Source organism: Polyergus mexicanus, unplaced genomic scaffold, assembly GCF_030449975.1.
Source record: "Polyergus mexicanus isolate NDT 795.1 unplaced genomic scaffold, iyPolMexi1.0 SCAF_9, whole genome shotgun sequence".
Lineage (NCBI taxonomy): Eukaryota > Metazoa > Arthropoda > Insecta > Hymenoptera > Formicidae > Polyergus > Polyergus mexicanus.
In genome coordinates this window covers 10398296-10418952 of record NW_027223329.1, presented here as the reverse complement: position 1 = coordinate 10418952, position 20657 = coordinate 10398296, and the positions used below count along the sequence as shown (strand labels likewise).

Sequence of the window (20657 nt, the reverse complement as noted above, 5' to 3'; positions counted from 1 at the left end):
ATCATAACGTACTACTTGTATATCTATTGCAATTTTATTTCTTTTTGTGATCAAAAAAAAATGATCGAGGACATATATATTTGAATGAACGTATAAGCTCCTCATATGCGCGTTGCGTTAAAAAATAAAAATGATTTTATATAAAAGAATTTTATATATTCGATTTATCATCACTTTACATGTAGTTCATCATCGTTCCGTAAGAGGCGCTGATTGTTCGAATGGCAGGTCGCTCTACATATAAGATGCACATTGGCGTTACAAATATCTCGAATCGTTTCGTCGATCAGGAATGCGTTTCGTTGGACACGACAAAAGTTTCGAAGCGTTTGACGAATTGGAGCGAAAAAGTTTTTGACGATTTGAACTACGTCTCTCATTTGGCGATATACATATATTACAACAATATATATATATAATATTTACACGGTATCTCACAAGTTACCCGCATAAAGCGCAAGGTAAGCTATCTTCTATCATTTAACTTTTTATACAGACTCTCTGTTATTACTAAATCTTTGGCTTCATTATTCTCTTGTATTTTGATGCAAGAAATTTTCCTACTTTGTGCAAAATACAATATTGCATTCAATTGCCGATGACATGCATCATGACCATGTATAAATATTTCATTCGATGAGAATATGACAATGGGTTTGAATGTAATAAGGGATGACGGTTTTCCTCGATTAAAGATACGGCGACTTTCTCACAATTATATAATATTTATGTGGATGGAAAATATTATACAATATATCTGAAAAAATTATAACGAACGATATTTTCTTTCTCTTTCCATACCGAATTATAATTAATGACCGTAATTATATAAGTAATCGGGAATGCTTTATTTATGTTAGACACAATCATAATATTGTAGTTTTTGATAAATTTAATAACTACAAAAATCTTTTAAAGTTTATCCAATTTACATTCTCGTTTTTTCTCATAATTTTATATTTATTTATCTCTTATATTTTAATGAGAAAATACAAATAATAACATAGATTTATCATAAATAATAATAAATATATATCATTATATTGATTATATCAGAGATCATAATATAAGGAATAAAATTTAGTATATCTATTAAAATATTTATTCAAATAAGAAAAATTGAGATTATTTTAATGCCTCATGGGATACGCGTGGGATAATATAAGTGATTCAGGAAATTTTTATTTACTAAATAATTTTCTTATTCTATTTACTTACTACCTATACTGATTCTCTCAATAATTAGGAAATATATATCAATTTGATGGGCAAATATTATGCTTTTTTTGACAAGGTCTAAATACAAAGAGAAATATAATACAATTAACTTTATATATGTTTAATTGCAATATTTACAGTGTATCTTGGAACATTACACAGTAGTAATCCTAAAAATACATCCCCAAGAGGATATTATTCATATGTATATATAGATGCATATATTACGTTAAAAAATAGTACTTCGATAACTTTATAAATGCACGCTAATCATTAAATAAAAAACTCGCCAAATTAAATATACAATACAGTTACAATACAGTTATCGCAATATCTATCAAGAGACTTGGAAACACTTATTTGTCTCGTTATTGTGTTGGATTATAATTACGATTGTAATTTCTACGCGCGTAGGTGATGTATTGTGTTTTTGAATTGTGTAATTGAATTTACAATTAGATTATATCATTTCAATATCTTTGAAATCTTTTCAAATTTCAGATTACGCTATTAACAGAATATATCATCATGCTATATTATCATATAATAATATCATCACGTATCCTTAATTACATCGTGATGGACATCTCGTTAATATAAATGCGATAAAAACTTGTACCATAAATTTGATTTTTTAAAGGACGCGATATTTTGAGCGATTGTAAAAGATGCTATATACATCTGCCATCTTTATTCCAACACGCTCGATGACCGTCTTGTTGATCAGAAAAAATATGTCAGAGAAAAAAAACGTTAGAAAAAAATTGTGTCTCCAACTCCACGCGATATCTAATCTATGGTATATTCCTTTTGATAGGTCATGGAAATCGTACATATCCTTACAGACGAATGAATCTCGATCTCGTGGTCCCAGACGCGACTATTCCTTATTTGTATACGATTATGCGATCTAGGTCTGGACCTAAACTATCTGACCCGGACGTCGCGCCGGTATCCTACGTCGAGGTGCTAGGAGACCACCTAGACCGCGTGTCTCGTCATGCTTCGTGCTGGCTGTCGTGTTGGTCTCGACGGAGGTCGCCTCGGAGGTCGGCTCTGTCTCACTGATGGAAGTGACCTCCTCTTCGGAGGATGTATCTTCCTGGCTCGTCTGAGGTGCCGGCGCGGCCTCGGTCACCTTGCGTCGCGGTAGTAGCGGTGATCTTCTGATCGCTGGCGGCAACGGCGACTTTGTCGTTGTTTTCGGATGCACTTGTAGCCGATTACGATTTCGCAATTTGTTCAGAGGATTCGGTGTGGTCGAACGCGCCGGCGGCAGGCTGGTTTCCGCTGGTGCCTGAAGAAAAAATTATTATTATATCGAATGGCTTAAAGAGCGAGTCAACGTGAGTCTGTTTTGAAAACATATATGAAGACTGGCACTTTAACGCGGATAAGTTATCTCGGATAATGTTCGCAGATTATACGTGCTAACAATAAAATTTATACGTTTGTTAGTTGATAATGAAAATATCATAAAGATTCAAACTTTACAATTGTTCTTAAACTTTTCAATCATTTTAAAATGATATCAGCTGATGGCAACAATAAATGGCTAAGAGCTTGACAAAATTTGACACATTAAAATCGAAACACGAGTTTAGATAACTCTAGATTTTTATTGTACACACTAGAAACGTCCGTAAGATTTTGATAAGAGAACGAGCTATACTTAAGAATAAATTTCTCAAATTTAATAGTATCTTTTTAGATAAATTGTAGGATATAAAAATATATAATTTTTCTAGTATATCCGCACAAATTTATTTATTATAATAAAGATAGTTTCGTTCTTTGTGTTTGACACAACTTTTTTGCTCAAAGCAGAATTTCGCATTTTTACGGGGGCGTGAAGAAATGTCGGGGGAATGCCTGTTTAAAAGTAAATATTACGAAATCATCTCTTTGAACAATCTCTTCTCCATCTCTTTCCCTTTCTTGCTTTCATTTTCTATCTCGTTTTTTCGCTCGATTACTGGTGCTCGGCACTCGTTATTCGCGACGACCTCGCAGGATCGTAAAGTCGAAAGGTGAAAAGCGATCGTGTTCACCGTTTTCTGTCGGTTAGTTGATGACATTTCGAAAGGCCATCCAGTGAAAGTAAATTCCGAGAGAGAACTTTATCAAGAGTGACATCACGGTGTCCTCGTACCTAATTTCGTAGCGTATGCAGCTGGCTTGACACGAGTGCTCCATACATACGCACATATACACGACATACACGTGACATATACATGAGGTAGAATCTTAGATTTGACCTTACTTTAGGCACGAGCGGAATCGTTCATAGATCGATATTTGCATAATTAATACAATATATACAGCTTGTTCCGTAACAGGCATATTTATTAAGTAATATCGGTATATATGTTTTGATCTGATCAAGAAATGAGTTATTTTTAAGATAATATAAAGATAAAATAATATCTTTTAGTTTTTTCTTTTGTTTGAAATAATATTTTAATTATAATAAGAAGTGTGATGACTATAAGAAAAGTTACAGGCCAATATATATTTTTCGATTGTTTTTTTTTTTTTGCTTATAGAACAAAATATATTTTACGATAATTCATTAGACAGAATTTTTTCTCGAACAATAAAAATTCTGAATTTTTGAGATACATTTGTAGAAAACAGATATACAGATTGTGTCTTAATTCGAAATCATCGTACAATCTGTAAGAATGAGATAATTCCTCTTTTCAAAATACAATATATACGAAGAAATAGTATTCTATATAGAAAAAATAATTTGTATTTGTATGTGTGCTAACATAAATAATTTTAAGTACCAACCTCGTGTGTCTCCTCCTCGGTTCCCTCTCCGGCCGGCTCTTCGACGGCAGCTTCGACGGCTTCCGGCGCTAGCGTTGTCGTGGTAGTCACCTGTCCCGGTTTCTGTCTCAAATTGACTCTGCCACCCGATGGCCTGATGGCGGATGGTCTGATTACAGGCGCACCGGGAAGTCGCGCCCGTACGGCGTTCTTGCTCGTCGTAGCTTCCGGCGCGATTTGGCTGACGGTCTGAGCTCCGGTTTCGGAATGCGGCGCCTCCTGAGAATCCTCGTCTCCTCCTGGCGCACTCGTGGTCGGTCGTCCGCGTCTTCGATTGATATGCAGCTTGTTCAAGGCAGGTCGAGCCGCGGCGGCACCGTTCGATATCGCCGGGGCGCCGCTGTTTGACGGCGTTGATATCGTCGTCGTCGACACAGCGATTCTGCCGCCGGAAGGCGCGCGGAATCTACCGCGACCGGTCACTGATTTCTCCGCGTTCACCGAACTGAAAGTCTCCTTCTGTATGGTATCCTCCTCGATAGGTTTGTGATTACCGCCTGGTCGAGGTCGCTTGAATCCGTTGCCATTTGAATTGCCATTACCGAAACGTCCTCTGCTTTTCTGGGTCGGTTCTGATGCAGTCGCCTCGGTGCTCGTACTAGCGCCACCGTTGGATTTGAAGCTGACAAAGATATAGTTAAATGTAATTCTTATTGCTTTTAATGGAGATAATTTAATTTAGAAATTTAATAATATAATATATATGTAATAATCATTTTCTTTATATTTTTTATATTATAATTACGCAGATAATAATTTCTTCAAAACGTTGCTTGATATAAAGAAGTAATTAAAAAGAGAATTTTGAAATACATGGGATCTGTATTTATTATTTAATGTAAAAGTTTTATATCAGATATATCAGGTATTAATCTAATAAAAAATTAAATTTATAAAAGTGAATACGCGCGTACCGATTTCTGGAGACAATCGAACCACCGAGTCCAGGTCGTCGGAATTTCCCTCTTCCTACGGGAGTTTGAGTGGTGGTGGTCGATGGTTCTGTAGTCGTGGTCGACGTGGTTGTCGGTTCCGTCGTCGTTGTCGTAGTCGTTGACGTCGTAATATTAATAGAGTCGGCAACGATCGTAGTGGCTATAAGTTCCGTCGTTGTCGCTAGATCGGTTGTGATCTCGTCGTCCGGTATCGTCGTATTGTCTTGCGTTTCGCCAGATTCGCTGTTGAACGCGTCTACCAAGTTGTTTTGTCCTTGTTGCAGAAAGGCGTAAAGATCCAAAGCAACCTTGTCCATGATCGAAGGATTTTCCGTCGTTGGATTATCCGTAGTATCAACGATAATACCGGAAGAGTCCGTTTCGCTCGACTCTTGTATTTTGTCTTCTACAGATATGTGTTTGTTGCCAGGTCTCTCTGGTTCGGCGTTCTCTTTGTCATCTTCCTCATCGGGACGTGACGGTTGACCTCTGCTCAGTTCAACTTCGGTCTAAAAATTTATACATCTTTATAACTTGGAAAAAAAAAAAAAAAAACAGCGTTAATTATAATGAAATTATAAATCTATCGATAAAATATTTATTAAAATATTTAACTTGTTGAAAATATGAAAGATTGATTAAATTTTTAGAAAGCATCTTATGCAGTTAAACGGATAATAAAAGTATTTATTTTAATTTGTTCAATTATACTTGAGGCACTGCCGTGGTGCTCGGACGTCTTTTAATAACAGGTACCGGTACATCCTCGATCGTTTCTTCGACAGGGGCGGGCTCTTGAATCCTCTGTGGTTTGCCACGGTTTCTAATTAATGGTTTCTCTTCGTTGTTCTCATTAGGGGTAACGCCTAAGAATCTAACGGGTCCCTTTGGCAAAGTTTGCGGAAATTCAGGACCTTCCTGATGAGTCCGGAAGCTGCTGGAATCGACCAGATCCAATCCTGGACGCGGTCGATTATTACGGGCTCGTGAAGATTCCGTGGTGCCTGTATTGTGATTCGATCGCGATCTATTAACACAAAATAATCATATTGTTACCTGTCTCAAAACATAGGCGCTCCTTTCTCTGATAAATTTTTTATAAAAATGCTAAATAAAAGCAAAAATAAAAGGGATGGAAAATATAGAAATTTATGTTATATTATGTTATGAAATATTAATACTTTTATTGCTATCTTCAAAACATTTTTTTGTTGTCCAATAACAATCAAAAAATTAATTACAAAAATTTTATATAATAAAATTAATAATTAATTAGTGAGTTGTGTTAATGTTTAAAAGTCATACATTAATTGTAATATATGTATATGTACCTTGGTGGAAAACGTGTGTTTGCGGGCAGTCTTTCCTCGGAGACAACGTCTTCGGTTTCAACCAATTGTCTGCCCCTATTGCCATTTTTATTCGGTATAACCTCGTTGTTGCTAGGCTCCACGGTGCTCGATCTCTCTACGGTATTGTATTTACTTCTGTTGCTGACAATGCCTCCTCTCCTAGGCGCGGAGGTTGTTCTGGAAGGAACGTCGTAAGAATTCGTCACAGTTGAACCTGCCGTGCCTGCTTTGTTTTCATCTTCCTCGTCGTAATAATAATACACATATTCGTATTCATAGTCCTTGCCATTCGGTCCTTTCTTCACCTGTCAGATATAAGAAAAGATAAGTTGTAATTTAATCGAATACTAAATTTAATCAAAATGCGAAATGCTTGAAAGAGAATTTACGCAAGAAAAAAAAAATATATCTTTTTAATGCATGCAAAATTATATATTCGTTAGAAATGTTTTCTGAGAAAGTAGGACTATAAATATACAGGTTTTACAAAGATAATTATCATCATATCGCATCTTAGTTTACTAAATTAAATATAAATATATAAGAGGAGAAAAAATTATTTCATAATATTTATAATATACCTGAATACGAGAATTCGTACCAGCCGGTACAAGACTCACGTCACTCAAGTCTCCAAAGTTTGCATCCGAAAAATGCGCGTAACCATCTTTGCTATCTTCGCGAATAATGTTTACGGGTACAAAATCGAAAGGGGTGTCCTTATCACGTGCTTCACGCGGAGTTGTTAAAACAGGTAGCATAGTTGTTGGATATTCTGCACTGAAAATGCGCAAGTACGATGTCATTATCAAAGTCAAAAAAATTACGAAATTTTTCTATTTATTATTATTGTATATTAAAATTCGAAATATATTCTCTTATAAAATTACGCTATAAAAAATTTAAAGTTATACTAAAGTTTTATTTTGTAGAAAAGAAATTTCTCAAGCGCGAAAGTAAAATTAAAATATTTTATATTTTTCTTTTTTAAATGTATATAAAGATAGAAAGAAATTATCAAGCAACAATACACATAGAAGTAAGATATAAGTACCAATGTCAATTAATCGTTCATTAATTGTATATATCAGACATATGTTATAACGTATGTTTCGTTAATGAACATATTTGCAATTGTAGGAGCTACAAAAATTTTACCTGACGTAAACTCCCGGAATAACCTCGTCCTGTTCGCTTGACGTTGGCCTTTTAGAGTCAACTTTCTTTATTTTTTCGTCCTGCAAAACCTTTCCAGAATCGCTAAAATTTTCGAGCTCCACTCGTGTTAACCTTTTAGCGGTAAGAGTTTCCGAGTCATCATCCGCAGTCGAGTCTAAACGTCGGGCAGGTTCGTTTATAGCTTTTTTTTCATTATTCTCGAATTTTTGAATGACTTTTTTAGCGTATTTATTGTCTTTAAGCGCAACTTTTCTCTCGTCAAAATATTCATCATCATCGTCCGATGGTCTTGCTATATTTCCCGGTAATTTGTGTGATGTCACAAATTCTGAAATTTTATCAAAATTTATGATTTTTTTGTCCAAAATTCTGAAAATTTTATAAAATTTGAAGATTCTTGTGAATATTATAAATTTGAGAAAATTTAATCAAAATTGATGTTGATTTTTGCTTTATTTGTACAATTCGATTAATTTTTGTCGCATTTTTGAGGACATTTATAAATTAATGTAGTTTTACTTAGTTTTTCTTTAAATTAAATAAATAGATACCTTCAATTTTAACAGCTCGAGGAGGCTGATACGTTGTTGCCTCAATATGTTTTGCTCGAATCAAATTGTCGCCGGATATCTGTACGATATCCGATGGACTGTCAGCTAACGTGCACGCAATGACGCCATATATTCTGTAGATTTTAATACAAGGATATGTCACAATAGATGTATACTGCTTATTTTTAAATGTCACAAAATATTTAATTACAGACTTTACAAATGTTTTTCATGGCAGCAAAAAAAATTTTTTTTTTTTAACTCGAATAAGATATTACGATGCATAAATACAATTTTTTAATATTTATTGAAATCAAATTAAAATTTTTAATTGATTTTAATATAAAGAGAATTCGAGCATTTTGCTGTTAATTATGGCATACAGATCAGTATATAATGAATACAAAGAAAGAAAAAAAATAGAATTACTATATCATTGTAAGAACGTATTGTTAGCGAAAGTGTGATAAGACGTATATTAGATGCAAAGAGGCAAAATGTAAATGACGGGGGAATGCGTATAATCTAATGTAAGGCTTGATATAGTGAAAGTTCACATCTGATTCTCGGGATCGCGAGCTGAATCCAACTTGCCCAATTCTCTTGACTATTCAATCCTATATATATTCGATTATTCCAGAATTAAAATTTATATATGCTAACGCAAAATTCACGTGTTACTTACTAATCTATAAAATTTTGTAAACTTTTGTAAACCGAAAAGTGAAAGAATAGCTTATTTCTATTTTTATAAAATATTTACTTTGTTGTAGACAAAAAATGAATTGCAGAAACAAAAAGAATTAACTTGATATTTTCTATATAGAAAAACTTTTTTTATTATTAATTTATGTTAGAAAAAATATCAAGTATAATGTTAATGCCTTTCTGATATCAACATACGACCTTGTTCTCTTTTCTGTCATGGTTTACGAAATTGATGATTACGAAACATATAACGGAGATCGTCCCAAAATTGATAAACTTTTAATACATTAATATTTATTCATTCCCATTACAACATATAACATTAATAAAATCTCATCATTTTCGAAATATTTTCTAAAAGTAGTTTCTTTCTCTCCCTCCCCCCCCCCCCCACCTCTCTCTCTCTCTCGTGTGAATAAAAACTTGTTACAACTTCTTTCGAAAAAAAACTAGAAACAAATTTTACACGAGGTTGAAGAAAAGCAATGAAAGAATGAGAATCTTTTGATTTCATGATATTGTATTTGCAAAAACGATCAATTTCCTTTACGAATGCAAGAGAGCGGCTTTTGAAATTAAGACAAAAATCGAAAACTTTTTTTTTCTTTTGCAAAATATATGGTCGGTGCAAGGCCGTCATGCGATCACGGAATTGACATTTAAAAAAGCGGTTTATTTGACGTGATATCGTATATGTATATCTCGTAAAATTGTTAGGATAGATTTTAATATTACAATATCTCTTTACCGTCAGTTACAATTTGTCTTAATATAGTTCATCATTTTTATGTTAAAAGAATGCAAATAATATAGTTTATAAAAACATTAAAAAAAAAAAAAATTGCACGAAAAATGAATTAATATATTTCATGCCGTACATAATTCTCGACTTTGCTCTTCTTCATCGTAGCTAATCTTACCATTATAGTTTTTAATAAAAACTTTTTTCGATTAATGGAACCAAAAGAAAACATTTTACTTTTATATTACATTAATATTAGTTTCATGAGTTTATTATTATGTTATTAATTTACTATACTCATGGAGCAGAAAAATAAGTATACACCGACAGGAAACCGCTGCTGAATGCACTTACCGTTCCATTCGAATGATCTTCCGGTGTAGAGAAATAATTTACAACCGGAATACATTTGCAAATAAAGTAGAACGAATTATAATAAAACACGTTCTTTACCTCCTTCGTTCATAGCGCTCACGATCGGATCAAATATAGAATTAGTAAGTGGTTGTACTTGACTAGCATTTCTAAGCCTATTCATAGCTTTTTTCGTTGCTTAAAAGATAATTAAATTTTTCTGGTTGCAAAATTTTTTCTCCAGCTATCTGTAATTTTAGCTTTCTATCTTATTATGCAGTTTGAAACAGATTACTGAATGAAATTTTGCAATCCTTGTCTATAAATAGTCTTTTTAATTGGCATTTAATTTGGCATCTAATCTTTATTTTTTTTTCTCTTTTATTAGTATTTATTTGATTTATCTGATACAAAAAGTGGGGTGATCCGTAGGTTTAGAAAAAAATTTAATCTTTGCCAAAAATCTTTGCACGAATTAAGAAGAATATGTTTAAAAAGGTTATTTTATTCTCCGAATTGTTTTCAGCTCGAAGAAATAATTATAAATTTTGTTTATACTATTTCATGTTTCAAAAATACAAGTTTCAAATTATTTTACGCTTTTGAATTATTAAATTTTTTTCTTGCAAGATGTATAATAAGATAAGCGAAAACTTTCAGTTTGACAATGAAGGGATCAAAGGACATATAACAAGATGTTCCATAACTCAAGGAGCTTACACTGAAGATGGAGGCTTCATGCTGGAATTTATCGTGAAACCATATGGAGAAAGCGGTCTCGCTTACAAGCGTATCTGCATAAACATACTGCATACGTAGGTATCTCCAGTGGCACGAGACACTGACATTATATAAGTCATAATATTACCGCAAAAACCTATTACTAACTAGTAAATCATATTTTTTTATATCGCCTACAAAATGCTATTTTCTATACAGAAGTTTGCAGCATGTCAATCAAAAAAGAATGCAAAAGTTTAGTAATTTCTTTCGATTTTTTTCCGCTCTTATCTAATTTATCGTAAATTAGGAAAACTACATCTATCTCATATGCAACATTTTAATTATGTTAAAAAATTCAATTTTATAGCATTTTATAGCATTACTATGTGTGTGTGTGTGCGAAAGCTTTTCAAAAAGATCAATTAGAAACTGAATTGAGATTTAATTAATCTTTAAATATTCTAACTTAATTTTTAAGATTGATTTTGTATGATGAGTTTATCTGATATTTTAGTAACATACATTATCAGTTATTGTATTTATCAGAGGGTTTTTTTTTGTTGTAAAAATATTGCAACATTTGCAGTCAATACTACGCAAATAGTGTCATAAAATAGCAATGCGAGTAATGAATTTTTTCAAGGAGCGGTGATCTGTTGATCTAAACTTTCTATTTGCCTGCACAATCAGTTTTCTGTGTGACGTTTTAGACATACAAGCATATATATTATATAAATCATATAATAATATAATTATTTAAAACTGTAATTAGGTAGAGAAATATACATACATTATCAGATAGAAATTTTCTCTCTCATACACTGTTATGCATTAATTAAAGAAATAGCTTCCTTTTGTGTCAAACGATGTCAGATTACAAACAGTACTATGAAATGGAACGCAATTAATGTGCTTCGCTGGGAAAATATTGTAACTTTATATATTCGTGACGCTCTCGCCAAAATTGAAAGTAACATGAATCCAAAACGCAGATGATTGTCTGACTATTGCTTGCTTATTTTACTTCGTGATGTCTCATTTCAAAAAATCTTTGATAAGTAGAACTTATCAAAATCTGTACATCTCAAAAGCCAGTGTGTCGACTAGTCTTATTTGATTATTATCTATAGCATATTTTGTTTAATAAAGTAAAATTAATAATTTGAAATCTCTGATTGAACACATATTAATGCTGAATCTGTGTTACATATTACTCCTAATTTGGACAAAGATAGATATTTTTTATATATGGATATATATAAATTTTTTTTTATTTAAGTATACACACACACACACACATATATATATATATATATATATATATATATAATGCACGTAATAAATATTTACATTTGTATATTTTTTCTTATTATATTTTTTATATTTGTTTAATATAATATTTTAAACATATTGATAATTAAGCACCATACTTTTTCATATTTAAAGGATATTGACTTACATATAATTAGATTATCGTAAGGCTATGATCCAGTTAAACTAATTTCTATTTTTGATTGACAGTTCAAGATTGAGAACACTATATATGTTTAAAAGTTTCTCTTAAATAAATTACACCCACACATTCTTCCGAATGAAACTTTATAATCGGCGTATCTAACAAGAGAGTGAGTCGTTGATTGCGCGTACCTTTCGCTACGATAATTCTCGTAACTCAAAAGTTAATATATTTTGCCCAGCATGAAAAGCAGCTTTCTTTCACATCGATATTCATTTATAATCATTAATCATAATTCGAAGTAAAAGTTTTGAATAAGATCTTTTTTACTCTTCGAGTACGAGCTAAAAATGTTGCGGTATAATTTTTTCGATATATTAGCATATTCTAATTACAACCTGTTTGAATGATTGTTAATGTTAAAAATTGGAGTAAGACAGTGGCTGGAATTGCACAAATCAGTTATTGAACATTTTTTAGGCGGCAAGCATGTCGCAAATCTAATCTTTTTTTTTTTTTTTTTTGGTGTATATATATATATATATATATATATATTCGTGATTAAAAAAAATATTTAATACATACAATATTTTTCTCCCTAATATAGGATCGAATAATTTTCTAGAAAATAAGAATTTGACTATTTAGATAAGAATGTCTTTTTTAAAATGGTCAATTTGATGACATTTAAATTCTTCACAGATCTATTTTCACGAGAACTTAATTTCTGATTAAAATTGCGGCCTTGTCGCGCCAGATAAATGAGGAAATGCAAAAGAGATTATAGGATTATATTCAGTTTTAACTGCATTGATTAGAGTACTCACAAAAACACGCTTTTGAGCCACATGTCTGCACTAGACACTCTTCTTCTCTTCCTTCCTCGTTCACCTTTCTTGGTCTTGCTTTCGTAGAAAGCAGCTGGCGTCAAGAACAAAATAGTCCTTGACGAATCGGTACGCGATATCCGATTTATATCGGCACTCTCTTGACAATATCGATATATACTTTCTCTGCGATTACTCTATCGGCAATTTTATATATCGTCACCTGGCACTCGCGATCATCTCTGCCTTTTTTTTCGACCGATCGCGATCAACACTCGTCCTCCAGTCAGGAGGCAAAGAGATTTGCCGTTGATCCGTTCAACTGTTCACTGGGCGAGCCGTTTCTCCAGGACGTGACCTATGTACAGTTTCGTGACGTGACTTCGCCGACGAGGCGCGAAACGAATGAACGAACGAACGAGCGAGCTAGCGAACGGGGAGGCGAACGCACCGAGACAGACGGAGAGAAGGAAAGATCGAGTGAGATGTGTATGGAAAAGGCGAACAGAGGGAAAGAGAGAGAGAGAGAGAGAGAGAGAGAGAGAGAGGGAGAGGGAGAAAAAGAAAGAAAGAGAAAGAAAAAGAAAAAATGGAAAAAGGGGTATCAAGTAAAAGTAAGAGGTAGCCGAAGGACGTGGTGAGGGTATGAGAACGATGGCGAATGCAGGCCTCTACTTATACCGCCACCCACCATGTCCTCCTGGAGAGTACCCCACCAACTTATGAAAAGTGGACACACTATGTAGTCGAACTCGACTCGATTTCAGCTTGGCATAAGTTTCCGTCTATATACATCAGAAGGTCATCGGGAAGATTCTGGTTGTACGTTTATCTTGTCTTATCTTTAACCAGAAACTGAAAATGATGTGAAATTTTGACAAACTGAGATTTTCGCGCTAAAGATATGCGAGAATAATATTTTATTTAAAAATTGATTGGAGAGTCTTAGATGTAATATGGTTATCGATGCTTGTCTTAATTACTTTTTGCTGCGTTATTAGACGTTTTAAAAATTTCCTTTGTAAAGTTGACAAATGATGCAATTTTATCTTATCGTTTTTCTCTTAGACTTTTCTTCAATCATGCATGGAAAGATTTCGTGAAACATCTCGATTACAATGCCTTCGAAATATGCAATTTTTGCCTGAATGAACTACATCGAAAAAGTAGTTTTCAGATTAGAAATACGGAACTGATCGCACACCGGAACAATTCTCTCGTACAAAGATGACAAAATGAAGAAAGAAGAGCACACGAGTCCGTGAAATGTAGAATAATTTTTCTTTTTCAAAATAAGTTGTCGTCTTTTTTACAATTAGCAAAATGTGAATTCGACCGTCATTTCGCCAAGAATATCAAAAGCGAAACGTGCTATAAAGAATCGATAATCTTTATTGAAGCCATCGCACAAGCTGTTGCAACATTTTTTCGCTTCCTTTTCTTCGCTCAGCAAAAGAAATGTCTTCTTTCAACTTTTATCTTTATTTTTTAGATTAAAACTTATTTGTTATCGTACAAAATTCCTTTTTTTTTTTTTTTTTTTTAAAGATCGAGATTTAATTCCTATTAATCTCGTTAACGAAGAATCACACAAAACTGGCAAACTTTTTTAACAATAATTCACAAAGGTAGTGTACGTCGATCGTCATCGTAGATGTCAAGGCCCAGTGAAACCGACAGCCGTATAAATTATTATATCCAGCTTTGCGCCGAGAATCAGAAGACAGCTGCGCTGTTAAAGGTCTCTGCGTCTCCATTGCGTAAGAAGAATGTCGATCCGTTAGGACCAGGCCAAGCTATGATAATCCGCGAGCCAGAGAATATCGAACAATTGTATATTGATACGGTTGTTCTCTTTTCCCGAGGATATTTTAACCAAACGATATACTTTAAGGGAAAATACAATACATTAAATATATACTTGCGTAAAATATCTTAAGCGTAAAGTATTTCTCGTATAATAGAAAAGTAAAAAATTAAAATGAGAAAAGAATTAAAGAGAGAAAAATTTTATATTTAGAGCGCAAGAGTATGTTAGACAAGAGTATATGATTGTAAAGCAAGTATAAATTCTATACTTTCTCGATTTTATTTTAAATTATTATAAATACTTGGCAGATTCTTTTTTATATAATACTTAAAAAAACATAATTATCGGAAAATTAAAAATGAGCAAATGCAATGTCAGATAGAGTGGACGTGAAAATAAGTACAACCTTATCCATGACAATATTACACTTTGAATCAAGGTTGGAACGATCACCCGCCGTCCAGCGTTCATCGTTTGTCCCACACGCGTACGATCGACGTCGCTATTAGTTTACATTAGAATCTTTTACATTAATCGTTAACAAATTTTTTATTTCCCATTATATATTCATAAATATAAGACAATTTTATGTTTATCATACTGCCACAGTTACTTTGATTCATTCTATAATAATTATTTTGTGACAATAAATTTATATTTAAGAAGCTGAAAAAAGTAGACTTAAAAGTACAAATTTGAAAATAAAATTTAACTCAAAAGTCGTTCGTAATTTTATAACTTTACAAGGCTCTCATAAAAAATCAAATTACGAATTTATATTTTTTTGCTTCTCAGATATATAATTATTAATAAGATATATAAATTACATGTCTAAACTATCGACCAATTTTTTCTTAATTTTATTTTTAGCGATTGCTTACGATTCGTGAATATACGACCGGAAGAGAATCTGAGGTGATTTTCTCCGTAGGCGTATAGATGTGCACGTGATAATGATCGATATATGTGCGTGTACATTACCTACGAGACTTTCTCTTGACAAGGAGAGCACCCGTGCGTGCTTCTCGGGTGGGCAAGCACGCGAAATACGAGAGAACAATGTCTTTTTTCGCCGCGAGTTATTACACCACGAATGGGGTGACATAACTACGAGGTTCAATCGTCGGAACAAGCTCTCTGCCTACATAGGCCAACATAATTCTTAAATATTGCATTATGCATCGTGCGAAACGGAGAGCCCGTAAAACAATATTTGAATCACCAGATCTGATTTACGACGTAATAAGAATAGTAACGAAGGAAATCGAGTAAGAATCAAAATATGTACAAAATAATTGTTGCTCCATCATTTCGCTAATATGCAGTCGCGGAATATACGATCTTCTCTTCGTTCTTTTCGCCATGGTTTGAGATGAGAAATGGAGAATAGTTTCTAATAAATATTTATGGATGTAAAAATTTTTATTCTAAATTTTTCGCTAGAGTTTAGAGCTAAAACTGATATGTCAATGTCGGTGTCTTTCTTTTATTTGTACACAGTAACGGAAAGATTATAATGCCGAGCGTGTTTAAAAAATTTTTCTTATATAGACATTGAGAATCTCAGCTCGAAGATAATTGCCATTCATCGCTACGCAAACGATATCCGCTGCAACGACGGATCTTCTACGTGCAAGTCGAAGGCTAAATATGGGAGGCCATTGACACTGCGTGCCGTAAATACGCTTCTGGTGCAGCGTACACATGAAAATTGCCATTGTCGAGGGATCTTGTCGAATAATAATGATTTCGCTGATAAAATCGAGATTGAGAGAAATAAATCATACGTAAACAAAGAAAAAAAAAAAATTGCGAGATCCGAGGGTCGACTTTCCGCATTAGTGACATTTCTGCGTCTGGCACTTGTCTGCTTTATGATCGATGAGATATAAAATTGCGTTAACGTTTCGTGCACTCGACATCCATCGATGGAAATAATAGAGGACGTGAAAGGACGGACATTTTTAATACCATCGACAATTAAGAAGATAATTTTTTCGTTCCACGAAGAAAAGAGGATTTAAGACAGAAAGTAATGTCTATATTTATATTTACTATTACTTGACGAAAATTAAAATATAAATATTCAGCATGTCTTCACAAAGGAGGCAACAATGTTTCAACAATGAAGGATAATTCTTTTTCCTTCTCATTTTTAATTCGTCATATATTATAATTGATTATATAAATTTGTCATTAATAGATAGATATGTTTTGCGATGAGCAAAGGTATGTGAAACGACCCAGTGCATTTCGCGCCTCAATTTGTAAAAGTGATACGCTCTTCCTTTTTATCGATAAAGTGAAGGCCTCCTCGTTGCCAGCGCTGCTTCGAAACGGTTCTCGATCTCGATCGCGTGTTTCTTTAAACCCCGAGGTCATTGGTATATACATACCCGTGCATTTTACAGAATCGAAATCATTGATACATATACACTCGTATGCTCGCGGGAAATGGAGAACCTTGACTGCACTTTCGCGGAACTTGCACTGCATCCCAATCGACCTTTAAAGGACCAACCAATTGTTTTCCCAATACTTTCGAAAAGCAGTTATAGCTCGATATACTCGATCAGAATCCATAGCGCCTCCGAGTGTGAAGACATCTTTAACACGTGTATTATCGAGACTTTGAAAACTCGATGGAAAGTCTGTTCACTATCTGCGATTTCTTTTTGTCGTTTATCACGTGATTTATTGTTATAAACAATGTGCAGTAAATTATTTAATTATAATAGTTTTAAAATATGAGATTTGTAATTGATCTATGGAAGGATCTTGATTGTAATATATATCGTAATTATATAGATATGCGAATGGGGGGAGCGGATAATATGGATAATATGTAAAAGCACTTTTTCTCAAGAAATGGATGAGAGATTGTTTATCTCAGATTGGACTTGAAACTAAAAAATATATACGTAGAATTATATATGTATGGATGGTTACATCCATCGCCCTTTGTCTGAGGATTAATAATAATGAAGAATTATTATAATTCTACTCGTCAATTCAAGCTCGTTTTATTTATTAATCGTCGTATAAAATTATAATAGGAGCATGATATCTTTAAAGACTTTTGGCTATAAAGCTAGAAAGTTGACATTTTGATCGCACACGATTTATCGAAAATCATGGAACGTGATCGATTCGTGTAAAAACATTGTAAAAGATGGCGATTCGCCAGAGAAGTCAACATTTCGAGTAACCGCACGTTTCGCGCATCAAACGAAACCGATTAAACGTAAAAGGATCACAAGAATTGGCGAATAGCCAAACAAGCAGCTGTTACTGCCAATGAGGTACAGAAAGTGCCGTTTGCAATTCGGATTCATTTTTACACGAACTTTACTTTCTCTTGGTACGAGTATTTTTTTGTCGTTTCTGTTATCGAGAAATGTAAAGCATGAATTAGATTTTGTTAAAATATTCAATTAACATAATTCATCTTTATTTTTTTATATAATGTCTATATATATAATAAGATGTTTTTTACTCAAATTTTTATTAAAAATATACATTATATTATATGTATAATATAAAAAAATTAATATAATTTACATTAATAATATCAATATAATGAACAATATGATATTACATATTTTCTATATATATATATATATATATATATATATATATATATATATATATAGTCATATTTATTTCGTTTTTTAGAACAATGTTTATATATATATATATATAGTTTGTGTATGTGTGTGTATATATATATATTAGCTATTTTATTAACTACATTTTTTTTATATCGGTAAGAAAGAAATCAGTACGATTACATGCAAATTTTTTTAATCGTAGGTAACAGTTTGCGGGATCTTTCGGGAATGCGATAAATCAAAGTGAAATCCCGACGTTGTAAAATATCTCTTCTCGCATATCTAAAATTGAATACAGCTAAGCCATTCAATGTTAAGGACGGGATAGGATCGGAATTTCCAAGGTGCGTATAAATATTGATGAGAAGGTACGTAAACAATGGCGTCATTGACGAAAATCGTTTGTGCACTATAAAACAGCCTCAAAGACCATCTATTTGATTTCGTATAGTAACAATATACTAGAAAAATATACATATACGAACAAGTAAAAAGATATCTTATTACGAATCTTTTATTCTAGCTCCTATCTCTTACTTGAGCGCCAATATTTTTAATCATCCGCTGCTGAGAGATTCTTGCGCGGTATCAACGTCTGCATATAAAAACATTAACAAAGCACAGCTGTGCCGATTTTTTAACACGTCGGTTTTTTTATCATAACAAATGCCGCGCATTTTACATGACAAGATCGTCAAGCTGCTGGTTAGAAATCACTAAACATGATGGCGATTGCATGGCTTAGTCGTGTTCACTTTTAGATATGCGAGAATATATTTTGCAACGTCAGTATTTCACTTTGACTTAACGCATTCCTCAAAAAATCCCGTAAATTACCACGTATAATTTAAAAAATTTATATGTAATCATACTGACGATTTTATCTGTTTTACTTATCAAATAGATTTAAAATTGCATGTATATAACACATATATTGCGTTCCTAATAATATAATGATATTATATTATTATTATTATTATTATTATTATTATTATTATTATTATTATTATTATTATTATATTTGGATATTTATTCACACAATATAAAAAAATTATTTTAAATTCATTCCAATCAATTAATATGATTGAAGCGAATTTTCGTATCTTTATGAAATAAATTTCTCTGAACCTCGTTTATCGTACTCATTTTTTACAAGGCCAAGTCAAGGGCTTTCGCCGTCACCAATGAATAAGTAATAGTAATAAAGCGTTTTCGATTTCGCTGGTAGACGACGCGCAGAATGACGAAATCCATCGAGGCGCCTAAAGGAATTTCATGGAAAGTGCCTCCTACTCGCTTTTGTCGGGGAGATCGACCGGTCCAGGCGTTTTCCTTCCTCAGCATTTATCCCCATACTCTCTCGTTTGACATGCGTCGACTAATAATACGTACGCGGTACACGGTCTCTCGCAAAATAATCCTCGCGTTTCCCATTTGCAAAGAGACATTTATCATGAGCTTATAAGATACGCACGACGTTCGTCGCGTGAAAGCAAACCGTATATTTTTATTTCTCTTAACGTTCTTCAATTTACTATTGCATTTACGTAAATGCTAATATGTTTTTCTGTTATAAAAGCAATAAACGGGATAAAACTGGTGAATTGCGCGAGAGCTATTAATTATCTCTCTTTGACAGCTTTCTTTTTTGAAGAAAACAATGATATAATTATTTTCATCGTTTTGATTTACCACTTGTTGTTACATTATCGCAGACTCCATCTTTTATTTGTGCAGCTTATTTTTAATCTATCACAACTTCTACTCGGGCGATATTATATTTTTCGTGAAATTTAGAAATAAGTCATCGACAAATCCAGATCTTTGTTATCTTTTGAAAATCTGAATTTTTATTCTTGCACTCTTCTGATATGTATACATGCATCTAGTGCATCTAAATAATGTATCTAGTTTAACGCGTACTTATCGCTTTATGAAATGCATCCCGATCGAGAATCATTCGTAGAGAAAGATTTTTTGCATGGCTAAGCATTCGCGAAACCGGATATCAACTTGACCCATTTTGCGATGATCGTAAAGTTCTACATTTTGTTGTACGCGCGCAACGTGACACGCACACGTGGGTGTCATAGAACTATCATTCGAGAAATACTCCTCGATTAAAAGAAGACAAAAAGGCAAACTAAAAATAATGGTAGTTATTGGTTATGGCAATTATATCGATATAGAAAAATTAATAAAAACAATTTTCAAGAGACATCAAATGTTTTAATTGACATTCTGAACAATATATTAAAAAGAATTTTGTTCACTCTTCAGTTTATCTCACATTAATTTTAAGAAAATTACATATGTATAATTACGACTAATATAATTGTAGATTATAATTAAATAT

The 20657-nt window shown here is 32.9% G+C and overlaps 1 protein-coding gene and 1 long non-coding RNA gene across 2 annotated transcripts; one reads left to right on the top strand and one right to left on the bottom strand.

Moving 5' to 3' along the window:
* Nucleotides 1–274: 274 nt before the first annotated feature.
* LOC138936069 (uncharacterized) lies at nt 275–19172 on the top strand. The gene is made up of 4 exons (XR_011447325.1): nt 275–461; nt 10535–10689; nt 18504–18645; nt 18825–19172. It is a non-coding gene; the product is annotated as an uncharacterized lncRNA (long non-coding RNA).
* LOC138936068 (mucin-22) lies at nt 1812–13510 on the bottom strand. The gene is made up of 9 exons (XM_070301137.1): nt 12881–13510; nt 8071–8204; nt 7499–7847; nt 6922–7120; nt 6320–6645; nt 5700–6015; nt 4968–5497; nt 4015–4675; nt 1812–2515 (listed from the first exon to the last, which is right to left on the bottom strand). Exons 1-9 carry the CDS (start codon nt 12901–12903, stop codon nt 2141–2143), a joined length of 2913 nt encoding a protein of 970 aa, XP_070157238.1. The 5' UTR covers nt 12904–13510; the 3' UTR covers nt 1812–2140.
* Nucleotides 19173–20657: the final 1485 nt, after the last annotated feature.